Raw genomic sequence first — 23,304 nt, forward strand, 5'->3', positions numbered from 1 at the left:
ATGTTTAAAAGCAATATCAGAATGGCAATCGTGTCGGTTTGAATATTAGAATCTGAATTGTGAATATTAATACAAACTTTTGCTTGTGTGATATTCAGTGATATTTTTGTATTATTTATATAGTATAGTATTTATAAATGTTTTGAATTAGCTTTTATATGATCATTTTCATTTTTAAAGTTTGAGTACTTTATGTACTTTTGTCATTTTTATAATTTTTTTTTTAATGTTTTTAGTTTTATTTCAGTTTTAGTCATTTTAGTACTTCAACTTCAATTTTTTTACATCAAATATTTTTAAAAATTTCAGCTTTATTTAAATTAACAACATTCATTTTTAATAGTGCTGTCAAATCGATTAATCGCAATTAATCGCATCTAACATAAAAGTCTGTGTGTGTGTGTGTGTGTGTGTGTGTGTGTGTGTGTGTGTGTATACAAACTTTTATGTTAGATGCGATTAATTGCGATTAATCGTTTTGACAGCACTAATTTTTAATAGTTTTAGTTTTAGATTTGGATACCAATAACAAGACTACTTAAATCAAAATCTGTTTAAAAGTCAACCAGAATCAAACTCTTGTGTTTCTAATCAAAACTCAGCCAGTCAAATGAATTATTAAACTGAACATCCTCACATCTGATCATGTTTGACTTAAAAATAAATCCTAAATCTGTCAGTAAGTTGATCCCAAGAACATTTGCAAGAGACATTTATGACTAATTGGCCTAAAATGAAAGATGCCGCTCGTAACAGAGTTTACTCATAATGAAATCGAATCAGGCTAATGTCTCTATTTTAGGGGAATTTTTAAAATGGGGCAATTAGATCTATTTAATTACAAAGGACCCGCACCAGCAGAGTTCCATGGAAACTGAATATCAGTCATTCTTAAAATTCTATAAATACTTTGCATGTTTGGTTTTAAATATTTTGGTTACATTATACTTTGAAAATGCTTTCAGCTTTTACAGTTTGCTTAAAGGTGCCCTCGAATGAAAAATTTAATTTATCTTGGCATAGTCAAATAACAAGAGTTCAGTACATGGAAATGACTTACAGTGAGTCTCAAACACCATTGTTTCCTCCTTCTTATATAAATCTCATTTGTTTAAAAGACCTCCGAAGAACAGGCGAATCTCAACATAACACCGACTGTTACGTAACAGTCGGGGTGTACGCCCCAATATTTGCATATGCCAGCCCATGTTCCCAACATTATGAAAGGCATTAGACAAGGGCAGCCAGTATTAACGTTTGGGTCTGCACAGGTGAATCAACAGACTAGGTAAGCAAGCAAGAACAATAGCGAAAAATGGCAGATGGAGCAATAATAACTGACATGATCCATGATATCATGATATTTTTCGTGATATTTGTAAATTGTCTTTCTAAATGTTTCGTTAGCATGTTGCTAATGTACTGTTAAATGTGGTTAAAGTTACCATCGTTTCTTACTGTATTCATGGAGACAAGAGCCGTCGCTATTTTCATTATTAAACACTTGCAGTCTATATAATGCATAAACACAACTTCATTCTTTATAAATCTCTCCAACAGTGTAGCATTAGCCGTTAGCCACGGAGCACAGCCTCAAATTCATTCAAAATCAAATGTAAACAATATAACAGTATACAATACTCACATAATCCGACGCATTCATGCCGCATGCATGACGAACACTTTGTAAAGATCCATTTGAGGGTTATATTAGCTGTGTAAACTTTGTTTATGCACTGTTCAAGGCAAGCGCGAGCTCTGTGGGCATGGAGCACGAGATTTAAAGGGGCCGCAGCCTAAATCGGCTCATTTATAATGATGCCCCAAAATAGGCAGTTAAAAAAATGAATTTAAAAAAAATCTATGGGGTATTTTGAGCTGAAACTTCACAGACACATTCAGGGGACACCTTAGACTTATATTACATCTTTTTTTAAAAAAAGTTCTAGGGCACCTTTAACAGGTTTATGTCTATTCCATAGAATTTCCATCAAAATCAGTTCAGAAACCATGCAAGATTCCATCCAGGCCTATGGTTTGGAAAGAAAGTAACTGGTTGACTTACTCTTAAATTATTAGTTATTCTGGCTAACTTCAAATGTTCATTAAGCAATTGGGGAAAGGGCTTAAGTAATTCGGAGAGCTTTTATAAAGACGTTTTAAGGAGCTAACATCTGTTCTGTTTGCACAACAGTTTATGGGAAATTAATGTGTACACCTAAGTCCTTAAAATCCTTAAATATCTTTATTAGACAGTTTCTTGCCAAAGTGTCTCAACAAGTGTGCACAAATCACACTAATTGCAATTATCAGGATGGGTGGCTGAGAATGCATGCTAGAAGAAACTCACACTGTAAAACTGGAGTGGAAGAATTTCTCAATATCATTTTCACAATATCTGAAACTTTAAATGTACAATATGTGTTCATAAGAGATGCATATAAACACTAACAGACATGATCAAACTATGATTTGATCTGGTTCTCAAGACACACAGAAAGAGACAGTGAGAAGACATGACAATGTTCTTTTCCTATCACTCCCCCTAATAGAGCACAGCAGACTTCTTTACACTCCGACAACAAATAGAGATATTAGGAATATTGGAACAGACAAGCCCCTTTAAGCTACATGGCACAATTTGCTCTGAGTTAATAGTCTCCTCTCTGGGAGATTTGATAAGCATGGAGAGCCGTGTATCACATCCCCATCCAAATAGTTCCACAGCACTGTCACAACTGATAACATCAAGGTAGAGAAGAGAGGGCCAGTGTGTGTGTGTGTGTGTTAATGTGTGCGCCGTCCTGATCTCTGCCACCACAGACAATCAGTTGTTTACGAAGCATCAGATGCCTTCATGTTCCCCCAAATGCATGCATTGCTTGTGACAGCACTGTCAGTGATACAATAGGGAATTCTGTGGAAGTTTGCACTGTGCATGTCCATTACTGGCCTTAAGGCCTGTTCACACCAAGAATGACAACCACAACGATAACAATATTACCGTCTACACCATAATGCTCTGTTTATTAATAGCATGATGCTTAAAATGCTCAAGCTTTTTAAAGCAGAATGGTTGCTCAGCTGGAGAAAATCATTCTGAAAGTGATTCAAATAATATTTTTAAAACAATATCTTTATTGTTATAGTTATCCTTGGTGTGAACAGACCTTTAAGGTTCTATTTTTTTTTTTTTTAATTATGCCCCTTTTCACAAGATGTAATATACGTCTCTGGTGTCCCCAGAATGTGTCTGTGAAGTTTCAGCACAAAATACCCCACAGATCATTTATTATAACTTGTCAAATTTGCCCCTATTTGGGTGTGAGCAAAAAACATGTCATTTTTGTGTGTGTCCCTTTAAATGCAAATGAGCTGCTGCTCCCGGCCCGCTTTCCAAAGAGGGCGGAGCTTAAACAGCTCACGCGTCAGTTGCTCAACAACAACAAAGCTGGAGAATCTCACACAGCTGAAATGACAATTGTCAGTAACGGTGTTCAGCCTTACATTGTTCAAACCGGCACTGATGGAGAGACTCAGGAAGAAGTTACAACATTTAGAATGAATCTGGACGTTTCTGAATGGTTAGTGGATAAATTTATGTAGTTACTGTGGAGTTGATTCAACTCATCTACTAGCATGTGCCGTCATGTTAATCTTTTGTGCAAATCCAGCATTGAATTGACCCTCGTTTGTGAAGCAGTCCGGCGTAAAATGAAGGCATGTCAACAACACTCTTCCTCTTCTCTAAAGCAGCCCAACCCCCTTTGTTGCATGTTCTCAGGGGCGGGGTTTATGTAAATTTGGGGGTTGATGTGATGTCACTAACCCAGGAAGAAGCTCGTTGTAGTCCCTACCAGCCGTTTGTTGTAGTCCTTAAAAAACGATTTCTGTAAAAGAAAATATCTCCCTTTGCATTGAACTTTGAGCGTCGTAACTTTTCAGATGTTGTTTATGCTCAAACGGCAACATTACACACTAACTAAAGTTAAAAAAGTGAAATCATAATCAACCACCCCTTTAAATTTACAATATAAAGGCCTGGTTTCACAGACAGGGCTTAGATTAAGCCAGGATTAGGCCTTACATTTAAGTATCTTAGAAAAAACATTACTGATGTGCATTTTGATACAAAACATGTGCAAGTTGCTTTTAGTTAAAACAGCTCAAACATGCATTTTAGTCCCTGAAACCGGGGGAATATAAATGATGTGCACATCTATACATAATCATAATTTGTTGTTTATATATATTTCACCAAAATCTGAGCTTCATAATTGAATGACTTGTTTTAAGTATAAGGATTGAAATGCATTTCATTTTTCTCTCTTTCTGTTTGACTGAGGGATGTGGGGGGTGGGGCAAGGAAAGGTAATTGGACATATTGGTTTTTTCACTGTGGATCCGTCAAAGTCCGGGAGGATTTTAGGCTGTCAGAGATGGTTCCGTGTTGGGTTTTAATTATCCTCCTTGGAGCTTTGTCAGGGACAACAGTGTCAGCAGCCCAAACTGTTTTCCAAACAGAGCTTTAAGATCTCAGAGTCCATCTAGCTCAGACAGGGTCATCTGCCATCACAGCCAGTGGCTTGTTTGGTATTCATACACACCACCAGAGACACTCTCCAGTCTGGAAATCAAACCCTGCAGATAAAGGATAGAGTTTAATGTGCAATTCTCCTCACTGCTCACTTCATTGTGTGAAGACCATGGAAATTGGTCAGTATTGGAGTTTTGTGGCTTTTAGTCCATGTCTGTTTTATTATTACGTTTTAGGCCAGTTAGGTTCTTCATTTGTACACTATCTATCCATCCATCCATCCATATATAATTCATGGTATATTTGTGTCAGTGACAGCAGTCATTATGTCTGCTGCATGAGGGACCTACTTAACATTACTTGTATTTTCTCACTTTCAGGATAGTTTTCTCATCTCTCTGACCTTGATATGCTCAAATGTGTGTGTATCTGATGTGCACGAGACGCTTATAGATATTCGCACACATGCATTTATCCAGCAAGAAAATACGCTTCCTCTACTCTTTTTCTCTTTCCTCTCTCTCACTCTCTAGCCTCAAAAAAGCATTTATCTTATTATAATGCAGACTGACCTGATTATTTATGAAGTCTGAAACCGATTCTCCTTTTATTAAAGGGATAATTTTCTCAGAAATTAAAATTCTGTTATCATTTACTCACCCTCATGTATGACTTTCTTTCTTCACTCTTTCAGTATAACAAAATTGAAAGAGGTCTGAAATGCAAAAAAGCATCATAAATGTAACTCACTATATTCCAAGTCTTCGATTGCAAAAATTGAACTATCCCTTTAAAAGGAATTTTTTTTTTCTGTGATGTTACATTATGAGTGTGATCCTCTGAAGACAAGACGTAAGGAAGAATGTGAAGATGGATTTAGAGCTTTGTGAACCTCAACTGAAATACTGGGTTGAATCTTGTTTGTGATCCCCAATAAGTAGCACAACATGCCAGTATTATGAATGTCCTGTAGCTATAACGGCTCTCAGAAATGAACAATACAGATTGATTTTGCCTCTCCTTCTCCAGTCCGCAGGCCTACAGTCATCCAATTCCTTTTGCTAGCACTGCTAGATAAATGATACACAATGTATTCCCTCAGCATTTTTATCAATTTGTATTGAATTTTGTCCTAGAGACCCTCTTTCTCTTCCATTAATGACACCCATGGGTCCCTTACAACACTGTGTGTGTGTGTGTGTGTGTGTGTCATATTTCAATTGAGACTTCTTGTTAATTACAAAATATAGTGTTGTGTTTTAAAACTGTATTTTAAATTCTGATCGTTTCTCATCCCAAAAGATGCAGTCTCTTTATGATCAGGCATGTTTTATCGCTACTCCCTAAAATTCTGACAAGACTATTTTTACACCCCATACTAGATATCTCATACACATATTCACATACAGACGCCTAGAAAGAGAAAAATACGAGAGCAAGGAAGTAGGATGAGTGTTTTCTGGGCCAACTCACCAGAGTGACTAGGACAAAGCAGAGCAGCGGTTTAAACTCACAAAGCATTTGAGGGAAACTCAGGACACACGCTCACAGCTTTAAAGATTCCTTAAGATCCAGTTAAACAATTTTAGCTTCAGCCCCATGAGTGCATCTGACAAACCTTCAGTACAACCTGTTGTTTTTTTTATGTCTCGATGCTTCTTGTAGCTGAAGATAAGACGGCGACCGAGTCAGGAGTGTGAGGATGACCTTTCATAGCGTGGCAATTTTATTTAGCGTTTGCATAATTAGCTCATAAACTGCACTGTCATTTTGTACAGACGTAGCCCATAAATTCATATCAAGGTCTACCTGTAAAAGGATTTGTGTGAATATAAGTGCTAGAAACGAAACTCCTTCGCAGGCTGTAGTCTATAAAGATTTATAGTTTACATTTGTAGTTTAGGATTATTTCCTTTGGTTTAAATTGGATTGAGTTTTAAAAAATAAAGTATTTTATATGATATTTTTAGATTTTTAATTTTTTTATATATACAATTCATTTTAAATATTTTATAAAAAATAAAATAAAAATTATATATATATATATATATATATATATATACACACATAAATTGAAATATATTTTAATATGTATGTGTGTGAATATAAAATAAAAAATTAAAATATATTTTGTGTATGTGTAGAAAATATAATTTAAATATATATAAACACACATATATAATAAAAACATTTTATATCATTTTATTTTTTAGTAAAATTAAATATAAAAGTAAATATTTTTTAAAATGTGCACACACATTTTATATATATATATATATATATATATATATATATATATATATATATATATATATATATATATATGAAGACTTCAGATGCAAAAGCCTCTAAAGTGCCGTCTGAAATTTTCTTCTAAAATTAGCATTTTTATCAAGCTTGTATGTTTATGTTCAGTTATTTCAGTTTAAAGGCAATGAAAAGGACCTATTAATTGACATTAAAGTGAAATTACTGAACCTAAACATACGAACTTGATAAAAATGCTCATTTTAGAAGAAAATTTCAGGCGGCACTTAGAGGCTTTTGCATCTGAAGTCTTCATATATATATATATATATATATATATTTTTTTTTTTTTTTTTTTTTTTTTTTAATGTTGTAATTTTCTTCTATTATTCTGTGATTAGTCATTCTGAACTGTTGACCACACCCCCACTTCCTTACAGCCAATCACTGCTTCCTTAATTATTAGACCGGTTCAAGAAGGTGAAGGAATTGACTAGGGGCTAAACGGATCGTTGTTGATCCGTGATCTGTACGGACCGGTTCAACACGCATGTGATTCAAGGACCAATTGCAAGTTTACTCGCAATAGCGTGAAAGGAAATTATTTGAACGTGTGCATTCAATAGATTTTAAAACCATTCCAGTGCTAGAAGAGGCAAAAGATAATTTAATTCGCGTACTCCGAATTGATTTATCTTTCGCGTCCCCATGCACTTGGATGGAGACGTGCACACAAATTATGTCAGTAAAAATACCCATCGCAGCAAGTATTCTCGTAAACACATTCGGTTATGTCTTAATTGAACGAGTTGAGAAAGAAATCGGATGTAGGCTATCATTATATTGGAATTTTTTTGATCCATTGAACCACTAGAACTGACTAATTATTAAAAAGCCATGTTCGGCTGACGTTTTCCGACTGAGAGACAAATTCACCTTAAACATTTCCGACATGTTATGCATGTCTAATTAGCTGACCGAGATGTGTTTTGAAATCTCTTCACGTTGTCTGGTCCTGAGGACAGTATCCTGGGTGAAAGGTGACTGATGTTGAGTGATGTGTCCGTCGTGGTCGCCCCATGAAAGGACAGAGAGCGTCGTCTGAACAGGTGGCTTCTTGGACAGGGTTCCTGGTGATGAATGACATCCATTCAGGGGTGCAAGAAAGATTTTGTTTAGTCACATAAAGAGGAAAAAATGGTGTCGCTCTTGGCCTTGGTGTCCAGTTGGATGAGTGACTGACCCTGTACAAATCCTCTGAGCCCTGAAATGGGATTCAGAACATGTTGCCCTGTGACCCCTGAAGCTGAGGGGACAGAAAAGCGTATGAAACCGGATTAGTTAGTTCTAAATGCTTTTATTTATCAGATCTGTAAATATTTATGGATGATTCGTGAAATAAGGTTGTAATAAATCCTCAGGTAAAGTCTTTATAAACAATCATAAACTGAGGAAAAACCATAGTACACTCAAAAAAAAATAAAAAAATTCTATAGCCTGTTTTTAAGATTTACAAATTTCAATTGTATAGTAAAATTCCATCAAATTGATTATGGACTAAGAATTTTAAATGAGTCAAAAAGTTTACCATTTCAGTTTATGTGATTCATATTCATAGGGGGTAACGCATTACAAGTAACTCGAGTTAAGTAATCAGATTACTTTTTCCAAAGGAAAGCAAAATAAGGAGAGGCAGAAAGAGTGTGAGCTCATTATAAAAGGCTGTCTTTATGCCAGGGATCTTTATGGTTCATGAGTGTTTTACACAGAGAGTTGACTCCTGTTTGACCTCTAGCTGATTGGCCCGGTCTCACACATTTCCTACAGAATAAAAATTAATGCATGAAGGGAAATGCAAGCAATTGTTTTATGTCAACTTTGAGAGAGCGGTACGTACACTGCACCAAATATCCATCTCTATTACTGAGTATCTGTTTGGCATTATTAAAAGACTGAATTCATCTGGAGTGATTCATTTTCGTTCAATCACAGCTGTAGAGGCCAGACCTCCATCTGGAGTGTGTGAGCGAGTTCTCCATCTGACCTTCACCGTCTACATTTTAATCTGAGAAAGAGGAAGGACCCTATAAAGCCCAAACAACCAGCCAGACTCACTAGACTCGGAGAAACAAACATCTTCCATTAGAGTGGGATAGAAGGTAAAAACATTTACTACCTGCAGGAACTGTTTATAAGCTCTGATCCGGCAGTACCTGGATGGTCCAGACATTCACCCCAAACTCAAATGCTGTTTGAAGATTCAATCAGTCCTACTATAAAACTTTCCACTCTTAAAAACACAGATTCTAAAAGGGGGTTTCCGCATTGATGCCATAGAAGAACCATTTTTGGTTCCCCAAAGAACCTACTCCTTTTCCACCAGCATGAACTGGGTGCTAGTTCAGAGCTAGTGCTATTGCCAGTTCGGAGTTGTTTCGACTGGTGAGGCTTCTAAGAACAGGGTTGCGTTTCCACAGGCTAGAGAGTCTTACGTTACTGTTTACATCTCATCTTTCCCAGCAGCGCCAAACACAAACACACCATCAACAATGGTGGATGTTGCATTTGCTATTGATGCTCATGGGTTTGCGAACATTGGCATCCAAATACAGCAAATCCAATGAGTTTGTGCAGCTCGTCGTAATTTGCTTAGATGGAGATTACAATTGAGCTGCTCGATTAGCGGTCACAAGTTTCTGTTCATCTTGTTGGTCACGGTAACCCCACCCCCAGCCCCTGATGCACACGGTTCTTACTTCTAGACCAGCAATGCTTTGGTGTTACTTATGAACCACATTTCCTGGTTCAGAGCTGGTTCTTTGGGTGTCGAAAGACGAAGAACTGATTTGAAACTAGTTCTGAAGCAGCACTCAAACTGCCTTGGTGGAAAAGGGGTATCATTGAACAGTTCTTAAAAGAAAATTTTTTTTTTCTTAGTGTGAAGAACATTTTAATAATCTAAAGAACCCTTTTCCAACTACTCTTAAGTTCTTCATTGTCATTGATGGTTCCATAAAGAACCTTACACAACCTTGGATGCTTTCCAATTTGCACAGAAGGTTCTTTTAAGAACTGTTGACTGAAAGGTTCTTTGGGGAACCAAATATGGTTCTTCTATGGAATCACTGCAAAAACCCTCTTTTAAAACCTTTATTTTTAAGAGAGTAAGAACCTTTTATGGTATGGAAAGGTCACATGGATGTTAAAGGTTCTTCATGGAACCATAGATGCCAATAATGAAACTTTATGCTATAGCACTGAAATTGCCCATGAAATTTAAATTGAGACTTTTTTAGTTTCTTGATACAAGTTTTTTTGTCTTATTGCGAATGATTCATTGGTGCCTGTCATTTCAAACCAAGGCCACGGCCTCATCCATTCAGTTCCCATTGAATAAAATCCCTTTCCACACTTTTTCCTTTACAGAATTTTCTGATTCACTCAGAAATGCTGTATGTTACACTGCAGAAGTAAAATGGGTTGTGTATCCATAAACACACCACAAGCTGAGAGCCAAAACTGTAACAACAGGTGAACCAGAAGGAAGGCCTAAATAACACTGATTACATGTAAGAGAACATAAGCTGCATCCGAATTCAAATACTTATGGAAGCTTGTTTCTGCCACTAAATAAAAAAATTAAAAAGGTAATTGCGACATTTTAGCTCACAATTCTTACTTTTTTTTCTCAGAATTGTGAGATTTAAACTCACAATTGCGAGTTATAAAGTCAGAATTGACCCTCCGCAAAGACCCGCCCCCCTTAGTTACTGTTGCTTTGTCCAACAAGCCATGGTTCTGTCACGCCACACAGAGTGAGCAAAGAGCACACAAAGAGGACACTGACAACACGTCGACAGACAAGACAGAGCAGGTTACTTACGATATTAAACAAAGTCCCAGCTTTCAAATATTGTATTTTTTTTAAAGAAATTCAAACAATAAAAACAGTTTTGTGGCTCTTTAATGTGTCGTGACAGATTGCTGTAGCGCCTCAGCTCAAGCGGCTCGTGACCCGATCATCTCTTCCTACTATTTAATTTATAGCATCAAATAAACGCGAATCAACATGAGAAGGAATTTCGCTTCAAACGCAGAAAAACGTCAGTACACACCATTTTTCAAGTTCAAGTCCACCGAGGTTAAGCTTCTAACTCTTGACTGCTTTGTCGGACAAAATGGCAGATTCGGCGTTATGATTGGTTAGATCACTTGTCAATCAAACTCCCGGCGAAGGGTCAATTGCTACATATAAAGTCGCATTTCTGACTTTTTTTCCTCACAATGGCGAGTTTTTATCATGCAATTCTAACTTTTTTTTACCCAGAATTATGATATAAACTCACAATTGTGAGTTATAAAGTCAGAACTGCTTGATATAAACTCACAATTGCGTCTTATAAAAAATTATAAAATAAGTCAGAATTAAGAGTTTGTATCTCACAATTCTGACTGTATAACATGCAATTGCCAGTTATAAAGTCAGAATTTTGAGATATAAACAATTCTGAAAAGAAAAAAAAAACAGTCTTTTTTTCCTCACAATTGGACATAACACGAAATTGCAAGTTTATATCTCACAATCCTGAAAAAAAGTCAGAATTACAAGATATAAACTTGCAATTGCATGAAAAAAAGTCAGAATTGTGAGATAAAAAGTCGCAATTGCCTTTTTTATCTTATATTTAATGGCGGAAACAATCTTCCTTAAACACTTCCCTAGTAGGAGAAAAAAGAGAGCCAAAAGAGTAGTATGTCCAAATTCGTAGTATTCAAAAAAACAGTAGGCAAAAAAATCCCCGGATGACCTAATTCTTCCACTGCGATTTTGAAATGTGCATTCGATGGACACTTTTCTATCCCATGAGGCTACGAAGCTGGTAAGTCACATGACAGTAACAACATGGCAGATGCAGTACATCCGAATTTCATTCATACTACCCATATTCATACTACATAGAAAGTACCTTTTTAATGGTCACGAAGTAAGTTCAACTTCAAATGTAGAACCTACTCAGACAGTACGCCATTTTGGACGCACCAATAGTCTGATTCACTGATAGATAAAATAAGGAAAATGCACATATCTGATCAATTTCCATTTAATGGAAAATGTGTTTGAAGGGTTGTAGATGTGAATGAGAATTACAGCAGCAGAACAGGAAAAGAAAAATAATCCTCGGGTAATAATTCATCACACACATTCCCTGCCATCCCAACCTGGAGATGAGAGTGACGCAGATACATAACGGTCACCTGATGTTCTTTCATATTGAAAAGAAAAAAAAGAGATCCATTACCATATTTACACTGAAAATAAGATGCAATATTATTAATCACATTCTGGAAATCTCTGAAGATAGATACACATTTACATATTAACACCCATACTCTGCATAGTGCTCTAAATATCACGAGAAACATATTCCTTCTCGGTCTAGTATACGTCTGTGTGCAATAAAAGATGCCGGCTGACATTACACACCAAAAAAACAAAAAAAACAAAAAACGGCTTTTGACACCCTGACACTGCAGACTAAAAGTAAATCGCTGAAAGCATTAACTGGAATATTATTTCACTGCAAGCCATTACCACCAAGGTATATTTTTTGTTTTATATCCCTAATTCATAATCAGCACTCACAAACAGTCAGGGAATAAATATCTGCAGTGTTTTAGCAGATATATATTATGCGAGAGGAACACGAGAGGATCATTTTGGTCAAGTTACACTGGATATCTAATGGATGATGATATCGTTTGGGTTAATGCTTCATGATTCAAACTCATTTAGGCATCTGACTAGTCAGGTATTACTGAGATGGAATTGGAATAACAAATATCGTAGTTTACGTTATTGCACATATAGTTGATTATGTCAGGTTACATATTATAAAACATCTCACAGGCTTCTTTGATGGCCACAGACATAGAAAGACACACAGTAACCTCCTCCTCCTCCTCGGAAGCTTCTTCTCCTCCGTGATGAAGTGCTTCTTTCTCCAGGCTTTTTTTCTTTTTGGTTCTTGATTTTTGGATTGCAGGGCAAAGAGTTCTGCCTCAAACCCACATCTACAGACTAATGATGAGGGGTGTTTGAGCAGGTCTGTCTGCTTGCCCCGGGCCCAAAGGAAAAATATGCAAAAAAAAAAGAAGAAGAAGAGGAATAGCAGAGGGGGACCGGATAGACCGTCTGGAGTAGGTGCGCATGTCCTAATCGGCGTATATAATAAAACCAGAGAAGGTGCTGTACTTGTTGTTGTTCCCCCCATGGGCTTTTCCCCCGTCTAGTTTGATGTAGACTTCGTCTCCGGGCTCCAGGTGAAGAACGGCACTGTTGCTGGCGTAGTCGTAGTTTTGATCTGCGTCCTGGGCGATGGCGCTGGCACGGACCTGCGGGAGGAAAAGAACATTTAGTGCAACGTTTCAGCTGTCAGATGGCGAAACTGCATATGATATACAGGCTTTCCATGCGTATATATTAGGTCTCAAGTCTTCATAGACCTAATAAAAAAAAAAGACCCAGCAAAAAAAAAAAAAATATATATATATATATTTACATAAAATTATATATATATATACATAAAATTATAATATTTATTATTATTAGGTCTAAGACCAAGCATGCCATTGTTTTAAGTATGCCAAAATATGACAAAGTTATTACTTGGATCGGGGGATATATATTGTGATATATTGTATGTTGTCATGTGAGCAAAAACTGGATCCTGGTGTTACATGAAGCATGTAAAATTGCTTTTACTCAAGGTGTTGCATCCATTAACACATTTGATTTACGTTTATAACTTAGGTGTGAATACATTCAAGTCATTAATTTTCACTTTGTGAAACCGGTCAATCCAATATTAATTTTTAAGCGCTCAACCTGAAAACCCAATCCAAATTCCTACGTGAACTCAAGTTTGATGCTATTTCACTGAAATAAAGATGTCAGTAGACAAATGCATTTTTTTCTCTTCTTGAATAAATTAGTAACAGCTGAAAGTGCTGGATTAATATAAAAAAAAAAAAAAAAAAAAAAAACACCTGCATTCATCCATAAATATCTGGAAGAAAAATACTGCTCTTGTTTTAAAATGCATTTCTCAAATCAGAACACCAGAATATGACATGACAAGTTCAACAGTTGATTAAATTTTTGTGAAATTGTAATAAAAGTTTATAATGATAATAATAATAATAATATTATTATCATTGTTGTTGTTATTCATATTAGTATTACATCTTGACATACAGTAATAATAATATTAATTAATAAATATAGGCTATAAACAAGTCATTAATAACTTTAAGTAGTAATTAATTACTGTTCATGGTTTGATGGTTGTGTTAGTCTGATCCTTTTATCACATATATATTTCAACAGCCACTTTGGAAAAAGATTTTATACACATATATAAGTCAGAAATTATCTAAATAATCATTTCAGTTCACATATTTTACATGCTGAAGATCTGAGATTTCTGAAAAACTACAAGAATCCTTCATTTGGAACTGAACAGAAAATTTTCACGTGTGATTTTCTGAGGATGGAAACAAACATTTTATTTTTTATTATTATTATTATTATCAGATGAATCAACACATCTTTTATCCCTGAACGTATTTTAGAAAGAAAGAAAGAAAGAAAGAAAGAAAGTTATTAGGTTTATAATAATGCCTTTGAATGTTTTATGTCATATTTTAGTGCCTTAAGTTGTGCGCGTGTTTGTTTGTGTGTGTGCGCGCGCGCGCTCACCTGGTTGTTCTTGCACAGATCAGCCCACATGCTGGTTCCGTCTCCTCCTCGCATGAGCACATGGTAGGTAAAGAAGTATATTCCCGGTATGGAGCAGGTGAATTTGCCCGTGGTGGGGTCGTAATGATTCCCGAGATTCGTGACTACGTCGTCAAACTTCAGCAGCTCGTAGCCCTCGTGCTGTTTTTTGAGCCCTGCGTAAAAGGCGATTTTGGGCACGGTGCTGTAGGTGGCCGCGCTGATGGCACCGGTGGCCATATTTGGTCCCGGCTGTCCGGGTAATCCAGGTCGACCCGGTTCCCCCATCTCTCCGGGAGGTCCAGGGGGTCCGGGTGGTCCTGGTTCACCGGGAGGGCCCCTCGGTCCCGCTTTCCCCGGGCGTCCCGGTTCACCTTTCGGACCTTGTATAAAAGTTGGTAAAGACTGCATAAGGTTGCTGTCCCGGGCCGGATCTGCTGAGACCGTGCTGGTCGGAGATTTGGTACCGTAAGGATCGCAAACCATCCTGCAGGTGCCGAGCATCTCGTAGTGCGCGGCGGATGTCCCGGCAGAGCTCACCAAAACCGGGATCAGGATCACCAGCACCAGGACCATGACCACACCAAGCACCCCAGCCGCGATCAGCCGCTTCCTGCCGACGAGCCGCGTCAGCACCGGCCGATCCTCCTGTCTGCTTTTGGGCGAAATTTTGAAGGTTGGTGAGGCACCACTACAGATGAGAAAAAAAGTCCGATTGGTTTTGTTAATGAACTTTTGGCCTGGGCCCCAACAGCCTCTCTTTTTTTTTTTCTTCTTGTCCTCTTCTCTCACTTAACTTGTTTTCTGCTGATGTTGGCTCACTTACAGCCCTGCTTCAGCATCAGCATCTCTCCAGAAGCGCATCACCATCAGCGTCTCTCCACATGTGGACGCGCAAAGAAAAACTCCACTGACGGACGAGAAAAGCTGCCTGGGATCCTTGAACACACCCTGGTATCCTTCCCTCGCTTTTAAAGTCTTTCCTCTGTGCACAAAAGACGGGATGAGCTGGATAAAGGTGGATGTCATGAAAATCTGGAGAACTGAGACGCTCTGCGTGAGTGTGAGCGCAGCGCAGCGCAGGACACGAGAGAAAAGAGGGAGGGAGAGATCCAGCGCTGTCTTATAACACACCAAAACGCAAAACCACAGACATCTACTAGATCAAACACCTACACAGGAGAGACATAATAATAAAAAAAAACAAGTCTAGACTGTTAAACACACTTGAAATACAGCGGGGCATGTTGTCACACTCTATAGGGAACCTACAGATCATTAACACTAAATTGAGATAAATACCTTTTTTAAACTATGAAATACTTCCTTAAGTTAAAAAAGGCCATTAAATCTACTGTATTACAAACTACTTAAAGGATTTGGACAGAATTTTAATATATTTAAATAAATACAAAATTATTATAATAACAGTATTTAAACAATAAACAATGTTACAAAAATATCAAAAACTGTTTTGGGTCAAACAAATTGTAATCAATGGAGAGTATCATTCAAATATATAACCTAATTACTAAAATGTTATCTGCACACACACACACACACACACACACACATTTTATATTTTATGTCAATAGAAGAAAATTTGGATGGAAAGTTGAGTCCACCATGGAGAGAACAATGGGCCTACTCTAAAAAACGCTGGGTTATTTTGTTAACCCAAACGCTGGTTCAGACTGTTGGGTTATATTTTAATATTTTTACCCAGGTGCTGGGTAGTTTTTCTATAACTCAGCTGCTGGGTCAGTGTAACCCAATGTGCCAGACCGGTTTAAACTGGATACAACGGTCATTTTGTTTTCTGTTCTGAGAGAAAACTTCCTGAGGGGAAACTTTCTGAATGAAATTAATGTTTGTGTTGCATTCCTATCAAATTATTAAATTATATCAAACATCTGTAGCCTCACATTTTACCTTTTTTTGATGTATGGTGCAGCTAACTCTGCTTGAGACGCTAGCCAAACGACGCGTCGTCGGCGCCACCATGGAAGTTTCACCTCCCACAAAACGAATCCGCGACCTGGGCTGAAACTCGACGCGACATCGCTGTCATGGGTAAAAGCTGACGTGCGCTAGAGTCGAAGCTATGGCCTTTATGCGTTTGACGGTTTGAAACTTAATGTCTGACAGATGAGATGGCACAAGGTTGTTTTTATGTAACTTTTCAAAAAAATGAATAAACCAGATTGTCATTTACTGAACTGGAACAGCCTAGTGATACCAGTTTTCTTCCCACAGATTCCCATTGGCTGCTGATGCTGCTCCTGTCACGTCCTAAAATATTTACCAAATGTTTTTTGAGTATTTTATGATTTTTTAAAAACTGACTTATATTGAATAAAAAATATATGAACCGTTCCTGTCCTATATGCAACAGAGATTTTAGAATACATTTGTATTATTTAAAATGAAAAACCTTCAATATCAAATTGACTGACCAGCACTGTCCAAAAAAAACAAAACAAAAAAAACAGCCCAGCAAATGGGTTCATGTATAAAACCCAGCATGTGTTCTGCCCAATATTTACCCAGCGCTGGGTTGCCAAATAACCCAGAAATGGTTGATTTTAACCCAGCATTTTTTTTTTTTTGAGTTAAAGGATTAGTTCACTTTCAAATTAAAATTTCCTCATAATTTCCTCACCCCCATGTCATCTAAGATGTTCATGTCTTTCTTTCTTCAGACGAAAAGAAATTAAGGTTTTTGATGAAAACATTCCAGGATTTTTCTCCATATAGTGGTCTTCAATGGAGCCCAAGCGGTTGAAGGTCAAAAGTTTCAGTTTCATTGCAGCTTCAAAGCGTTCTACACGATCCCAGATGAGAAATAAGGGTCTTATCTAGAGAAACCATCCCTCATTTTTATAAAAACCAAAAAAATTAGATAAGTTTTAACAATAAATGCTCATCTTGAACTAGCTCTCTTCTTCTATATTTGAATATTTGAAAGTGTATTACTGCCCTCCACAGGTTAAAGGTAATTGTTATATACTTGCACTAGCATATTGTATGTGACAATTTAGTTCAAACTTTGACCTGTGGAGGGCAGTAATTCACTTAGCAGTGTCTACACTGCTGGAATTCTAATAGAGAAGAAGAAGAGAGCTACTTCAAGATGAGCATTTATGGTTAAAATGTATACAATTTTTTTTTTTTTTTTTAGAAAATGAGCGATGGTTTCGCTAGATAACACCCTTATTCCTCATCTGGGATCACTGTAAACTGTAATTTTGACCTTCAAAAGTTTAGGGGCCATTGAAGTCCACTATATCGAGAATAATCCTGGAATGTTTTCATCAAAAACCTTAATTTCTTTTCAACTGAAGAAAGACATGAACATCTTGGATGACATGGGGGGGAATGAATTATCAGGAAATTTAAATTTGAAAGTGAAGTAATCATTTAATGCATTTGGACTTTTGAATCAAAAATTTTACATCACTTGACATGTCTTTTAGATGTGCAACCCAAACTTCTGCATTCGTACAGTTCCCTTTTTAGTCAAGTTGATGTTCTAGGTCACTGCACAGTGAAAAATGAAGCTATTGGAAATGTTTATTCACGTATCCCTGAGAATGAGCTTTGAAGGTAGCAGCGCAACCACAAAACGACACGCATGCCAATAGTATAGACCTGCCAGTGATGCCCTGCCACTACAGGATGCAAGAACAAATCATTCATTTAACTCCAATCTGGGAATCGACCACCTTGCAGTTGCACGACTGTGTGCTACTGAACGGCTGAGGTGCATCTCATGAATTCAACAGGTTAGTAACCTCTGTTTGGTTAGATGGACCAGTTGCCTCTACAGCAGCGGCATTGGCACTGAATCTGTTGTATTGTTCCGAGTTTTGACTCAGCGAGGTCTTGAAAGCTCCCAATTATCTTCGGACCACACAATGGGCCACTATCCATACTGCTTACCCTGGGTGCTCGATGAAAGTCTAGGTTGAACAGCGTCTCCGACGACGCCATTTCATTGGTCAGCATGGGACCTGCTCTCCAGAGGAGTTTCCCTCACCCCATAAATCAAGCGGCAAAAATCAATGACCTCGGTTAGCGAGGCCCGTAATGCCCTTCAGCGTATGAGCTGCATAGAGAGTACGCCACGAGAAATCGTTTTAAACAGGGTGATAAAACAAACTAAACAAACAAAAAAAGTAATCAAGCCGAGCAAAATCGCTACAAGTCTGTAACTCAAGCAAGGGAAAAAGACATTCAAGGATTTCTCTGAAAGGTCAGTGAGTAATTGTCGGCCGTGCCGCGTGCATGGTGATCCATCGCCGTTCGGACTCATTTTTAAACTTCAATGTCCCACTTCCTATCGACGCTGGCAGAAGGATGGGACAAGCTCGGGTCGGGATCTAAAGAACCGTTTCTCCGCAGAGCAAGAGATTGATCGCCTGAAGACTTTGAACCATAATGAATGTCCAACAGTTTGTGGAAAACTTTTAAAAACCACACCTCTCCAAGACTCATCATTTGAAATGCAAAGAAAACTTTTGAAAGTGGATGAAGAATTTGGGGGGGAAGAGAGACAGTTGGAGAGTGGAAGAGGTTCGGTACACGGTGTGGACTTTGCCATGGACAGATGTTCCTGCTGAGCGCAAGAGGAAAGTGTATTGGGGCGAATGTGCGCTGGACAGATGTGCCTGCTGAGAGTGTTCGAGAGAACAGAGAGTGTGAACGAGCAGGACAGGGCGACGCACACACGGCGTCTGGAAGGGGTAATAATAATGTGAGCAGAATATTAGCAAAGAGAGACAGGAAATCCCACGCGGCTATCATGGACCTTCTACAAACACAAGCGCACACCCCATCAACATCATCTGACTCACAGCATTGAAAGGTCAGCTCCTTTACCCCTGATCTCCTGTCATGTTGGTGGTCCGGACCATGACAGGGCCTCGAATGGGAAAATCATTTTTAGATGTGATGATCCTTTGTAGCCATTTCAGATCACACCCTACAAATCAAGCATTCTGCTTCAGAACTTTCTTTCAAGTGGCTTCAAACTTTAACTTATTTTTCAAGCATTTAAAGGGTAAGTTCATCTAAAAATGAAAATTTTGTCATGAATTACTCACCCTCATGATGTTCCTCATCTGTAAAACCTTTGTTCATTGTTGGAACACAAATGGAGATGTTTTTAATGAAATTCGAGAGGTTTTTGTCCCTCCATAGAGATCCAACGCAACTGCCACTTACAAGGTCCGGAAAGGGAAAGACAATCATTAAAGTAATCCTTGTGTAATCCAACCTCAATTTCGGATTACAACTTTTCCCCACACCTTTACACTGATTATACTTAATAAAGTGACAACTAATGTTGGAGAGCAACTAATAATAATAATAATAATAATAATAAACTTTATTTTATATAGCGCCTTTAAAAGTAGCATCTCAAAGCACTTTACATAAAAAATGAAATTAAAAAGATACACATAACAGTGCAGGCAGTAAAAACTAATCAAACAAAAAATACAAAAAATAAAATAAAATATAGCTGCAAGCAGCAATTCGGGGCCAAGCCCCAGAAGGGGCAGTAGCGCAATACGGAGCAGGTAGAGCAAAAACAGCAGAAATTGAATGTACATGCAAAACAGCTGGTTCAGAAGGACAGGTGGAAATGAAATGAAAATCAATAGAAGTTCAGATGAGAATGAACACAGAATGAACTAAAAACACTTGTATCTAATTTAAGAGGAATAAAGATTAGTACAATGCTTATTTGGATAAAAAAGGAATCAAAATGACTCATTACACACAATTGCATAATGACCACCCAACACGGGATTCGAACCCACAACCTCCAGGTCCAGTGTCCATTGCGCATCTCATTGCACCACTGTGCAGGTGATTGTTGGCACAACTGCCGAAGTTCATTAGTTCATGTGAAAATGAACTCAAAATGAAGAATTTTAATAAAACTGCACTGAATGTTATATTTAATAACTTTACTTTAGATCATTCTGCAGCTTATCATGCTGTGGCGCAATACGGAGCAGGAAGAGGAAAAACAGCAGAAAATGAACAACAATGAAACAGCTGGTTCAGAATTATGGGCGAGAATGATCTCAGAATGTACAGAAGCTTAGATGAAAATGAACACAGCATGAAACAAAAAGCATTTATTTCTAATCCAAGAGGCAATAAAGGAAACAAAACATACTCTTTCATAAAACCACTCCACCCGGGATTCGAACCCACTATCTTTGGGTACAGGGCTCTTCGGGTACCTGGCTTTACACATTGAGCTACATCATGACACATGTGCAACATGCTGTGGAAGAGAACTTTTAGTGTAAGAAAGAATTTACAAAAAAAGCATTACTTAGCATGCTAACCATATTAGCATGCTAAGCTAACTTAATGCTAATGAAGCTCATGGTTAACTTGATAGCTGAAGAGCCACATTAAAAAGAATGACAACTGGTTAGCATACTAAGCAATTAGCATGCTAAGCTAACTAACATAAGACAACAAACACAAGCAAGGTCACATTCAGAGACAAATATCTCGGGAACGGTAGCGAATATCAAAATTCCGTTCAGTCATTTCTATGCGGCTCGGTCCAAAGATCATCTGAGCTGATTGTGGACAAAATTGGACAAAATTTGTGGGAGGAGTAGCGAAAAAACTGTTTTTCATTTATTTCAATATGGCAGACAGGGACATTTAAGGAAAATGACAAATGACACATCGTTGGAATTGGCATTAGCCAGGGAATAAAATGACATAAAGCAGACAAATTTTGGATAATGTTTTCAAAAGTTATAAGCAATTTTGCAAAAATCATTATATCTGTGGAACACTAGGTGGCGCTGTGCTGAAACTTCTCATGTACCTTCAGGACACTCTGATGGTCATATGTACCAAATTTTGTGATGATATGTCAAATTGTTTAAAAGTTATTGCAATTTATGACAAAATTCAAAATGGCGGACATGCTTTTCATCCGATGTTGACAAATTCAATATCCCCGGATTCGGCATGGCCCAAGGAATCCACAGACACCAAGATCTTGATTTTCTAATAAAGTGTTCAAAAGTTATTGGCCAAAATAGCCATTTTTCAGATCTCATGACCTATAGGTGGCGCTGTTCCCAAATTCGGCATGGAACCTTAGATCATGGTCTTGATCAAGGGTACCAATTTTTGTTTTGATTGCTCAAAGTTTGGCTGAGATACAGCCTCTATAGCAATTTTGGGTCAGATGTACTAAATTGTATTTTTTGTATCAGAATTGTATCAGAATTCTAGCAGCTGAATTTTGTACCAACTGTAATTTACTTAGGGTAGCTTTAGAAACTCCAGCCAGCAATGCATTACAATAATCAATGCGTGAAAAAACAAAAGTGTTGATTAACTTTTCAGCCACAGAGAAAGTCAACATGGGACGTAATTTGGCAATGTTTCTGAGATGAAAAAATTATGCTTTGACTGTGTTACGAACATGATGGTCATTGTTGTCATATATATATATATATATATATACACACACAGTGGGTACGGAAAGTATTCAGACCCCCTTAAATTTTTCACTCTTTGTTATATTGCAGCCATTTGCTAAAATCATTTAAGTTCATTTTTTTCCTCATTAATGTACACACAGCACCCCATACTGACAGAAAAACACAGAATTGTTGACATTTTTGCAGATTTATTAAAAAAGAAAAACTGAAATATCACATGGTCCTAAGTATTCAGACCCTTTGCTGTGACACTCATTTATTTAACTCAGGTGCTGTCCATTTCTTCTGATCATCCTTGAGATGGTTCTACACCTTCATTTGAGTCCAGCTGTGTTTGATTATACTGATTGGACTTGATCAGGAAAGCCACACACCTGTCTATATAAGACCTTACAGCTCACAGTGCATGTCAGAGCAAATGAGAATCATGAGGTCAAAGGAACTGCCTGAAGAGCTCAGAGACAGAATTGTGGCAAGGCACAGATCTGGCCAAGGTTAATTATATATAATTATTATTATTTTTTTTTAAGTATTGTCCCCCTAAGTAGTTAGCTACTTTTTGTACCATCTTGTATAGCAGCTAACTCATAATTATGAGAGGCATAGTAAGATACAGTTTCAACGTATTGAATAAATAACTTTAAACAGCTCACAAAAGTAAAACCCAGTTGGCAATTTGCATGTAAATATAAGCTTATTCAACATGTATTCTTGTGTCTGTTTACTCAGTTGCACAATTTTCCATGTTTGTTGTAAATCTGTTCTTGTGTAAACTGTCAGATTCACTTCAATGCAAACAATTTACACAAATTCTTGTTACATGAATGAAAAGTTTTTATAGTACAACTTAGTTGAACATTATTTGGTCATACCAGTATACAGTTCAAAAGTTTGGGGTCAGTAAGATTTTTATTTTCAAAGAAATTAACATTTTTATTTAGCAAGGGTGTACCAAAAAAAATTACACAACTTTTTCAACTTTGATAACATTCAGAAATGTTTCTTGAGCAGCAAATCAACATATTAGAATGATTTCAGTTATTATAAATTGTAATAATTGTTGAAAATATTAGTGTTTTAAGGTAATTTAGATCAAATAAATGCAGCCTTGGTGAGCATAAGAGACTTCTTTCAAAAACATTTTTAAAAAATCGTACAAACCCCAAACTTTTAAACGAAAGTATACATTTTAGAAGGTTTTATAATCTGAACTTACGATCTGCCAGACTGCTGAAAGAAAAACTGAATCA

General features: G+C 37.2%; 1 protein-coding gene across 2 annotated transcripts; it reads right to left on the reverse strand.

Moving 5' to 3' along the window:
* Positions 1–11,870: 11,870 nt before the first annotated feature.
* c1ql3a (complement component 1, q subcomponent-like 3a) lies at positions 11,871–16,622 on the reverse strand. 2 transcript variants are annotated; one of them, XM_048175298.1, is made up of 3 exons: positions 16,494–16,622; positions 14,544–15,546; positions 11,871–13,177 (listed from the first exon to the last, which is right to left on the reverse strand). In XM_048175298.1, the coding sequence occupies exons 2-3, from the start codon at positions 15,135–15,137 to the stop codon at positions 12,998–13,000; spliced, it is 774 nt and encodes a 257-aa protein (XP_048031255.1). In that variant the 5' UTR covers positions 15,138–15,546; positions 16,494–16,622; the 3' UTR covers positions 11,871–12,997. The 2 variants fall into 2 exon arrangements, with proteins under 2 accessions (XP_048031255.1, XP_048031254.1); XM_048175297.1 differs by having other exon boundaries at positions 14,544–15,733; positions 16,494–16,621.
* Between the last annotated feature and the right edge of the window lie 6,682 nt (positions 16,623–23,304).

This window comes from Megalobrama amblycephala, linkage group LG22 (assembly GCF_018812025.1).
Source record: "Megalobrama amblycephala isolate DHTTF-2021 linkage group LG22, ASM1881202v1, whole genome shotgun sequence".
NCBI classification, from domain to species: domain Eukaryota; kingdom Metazoa; phylum Chordata; class Actinopteri; order Cypriniformes; family Xenocyprididae; genus Megalobrama; species Megalobrama amblycephala.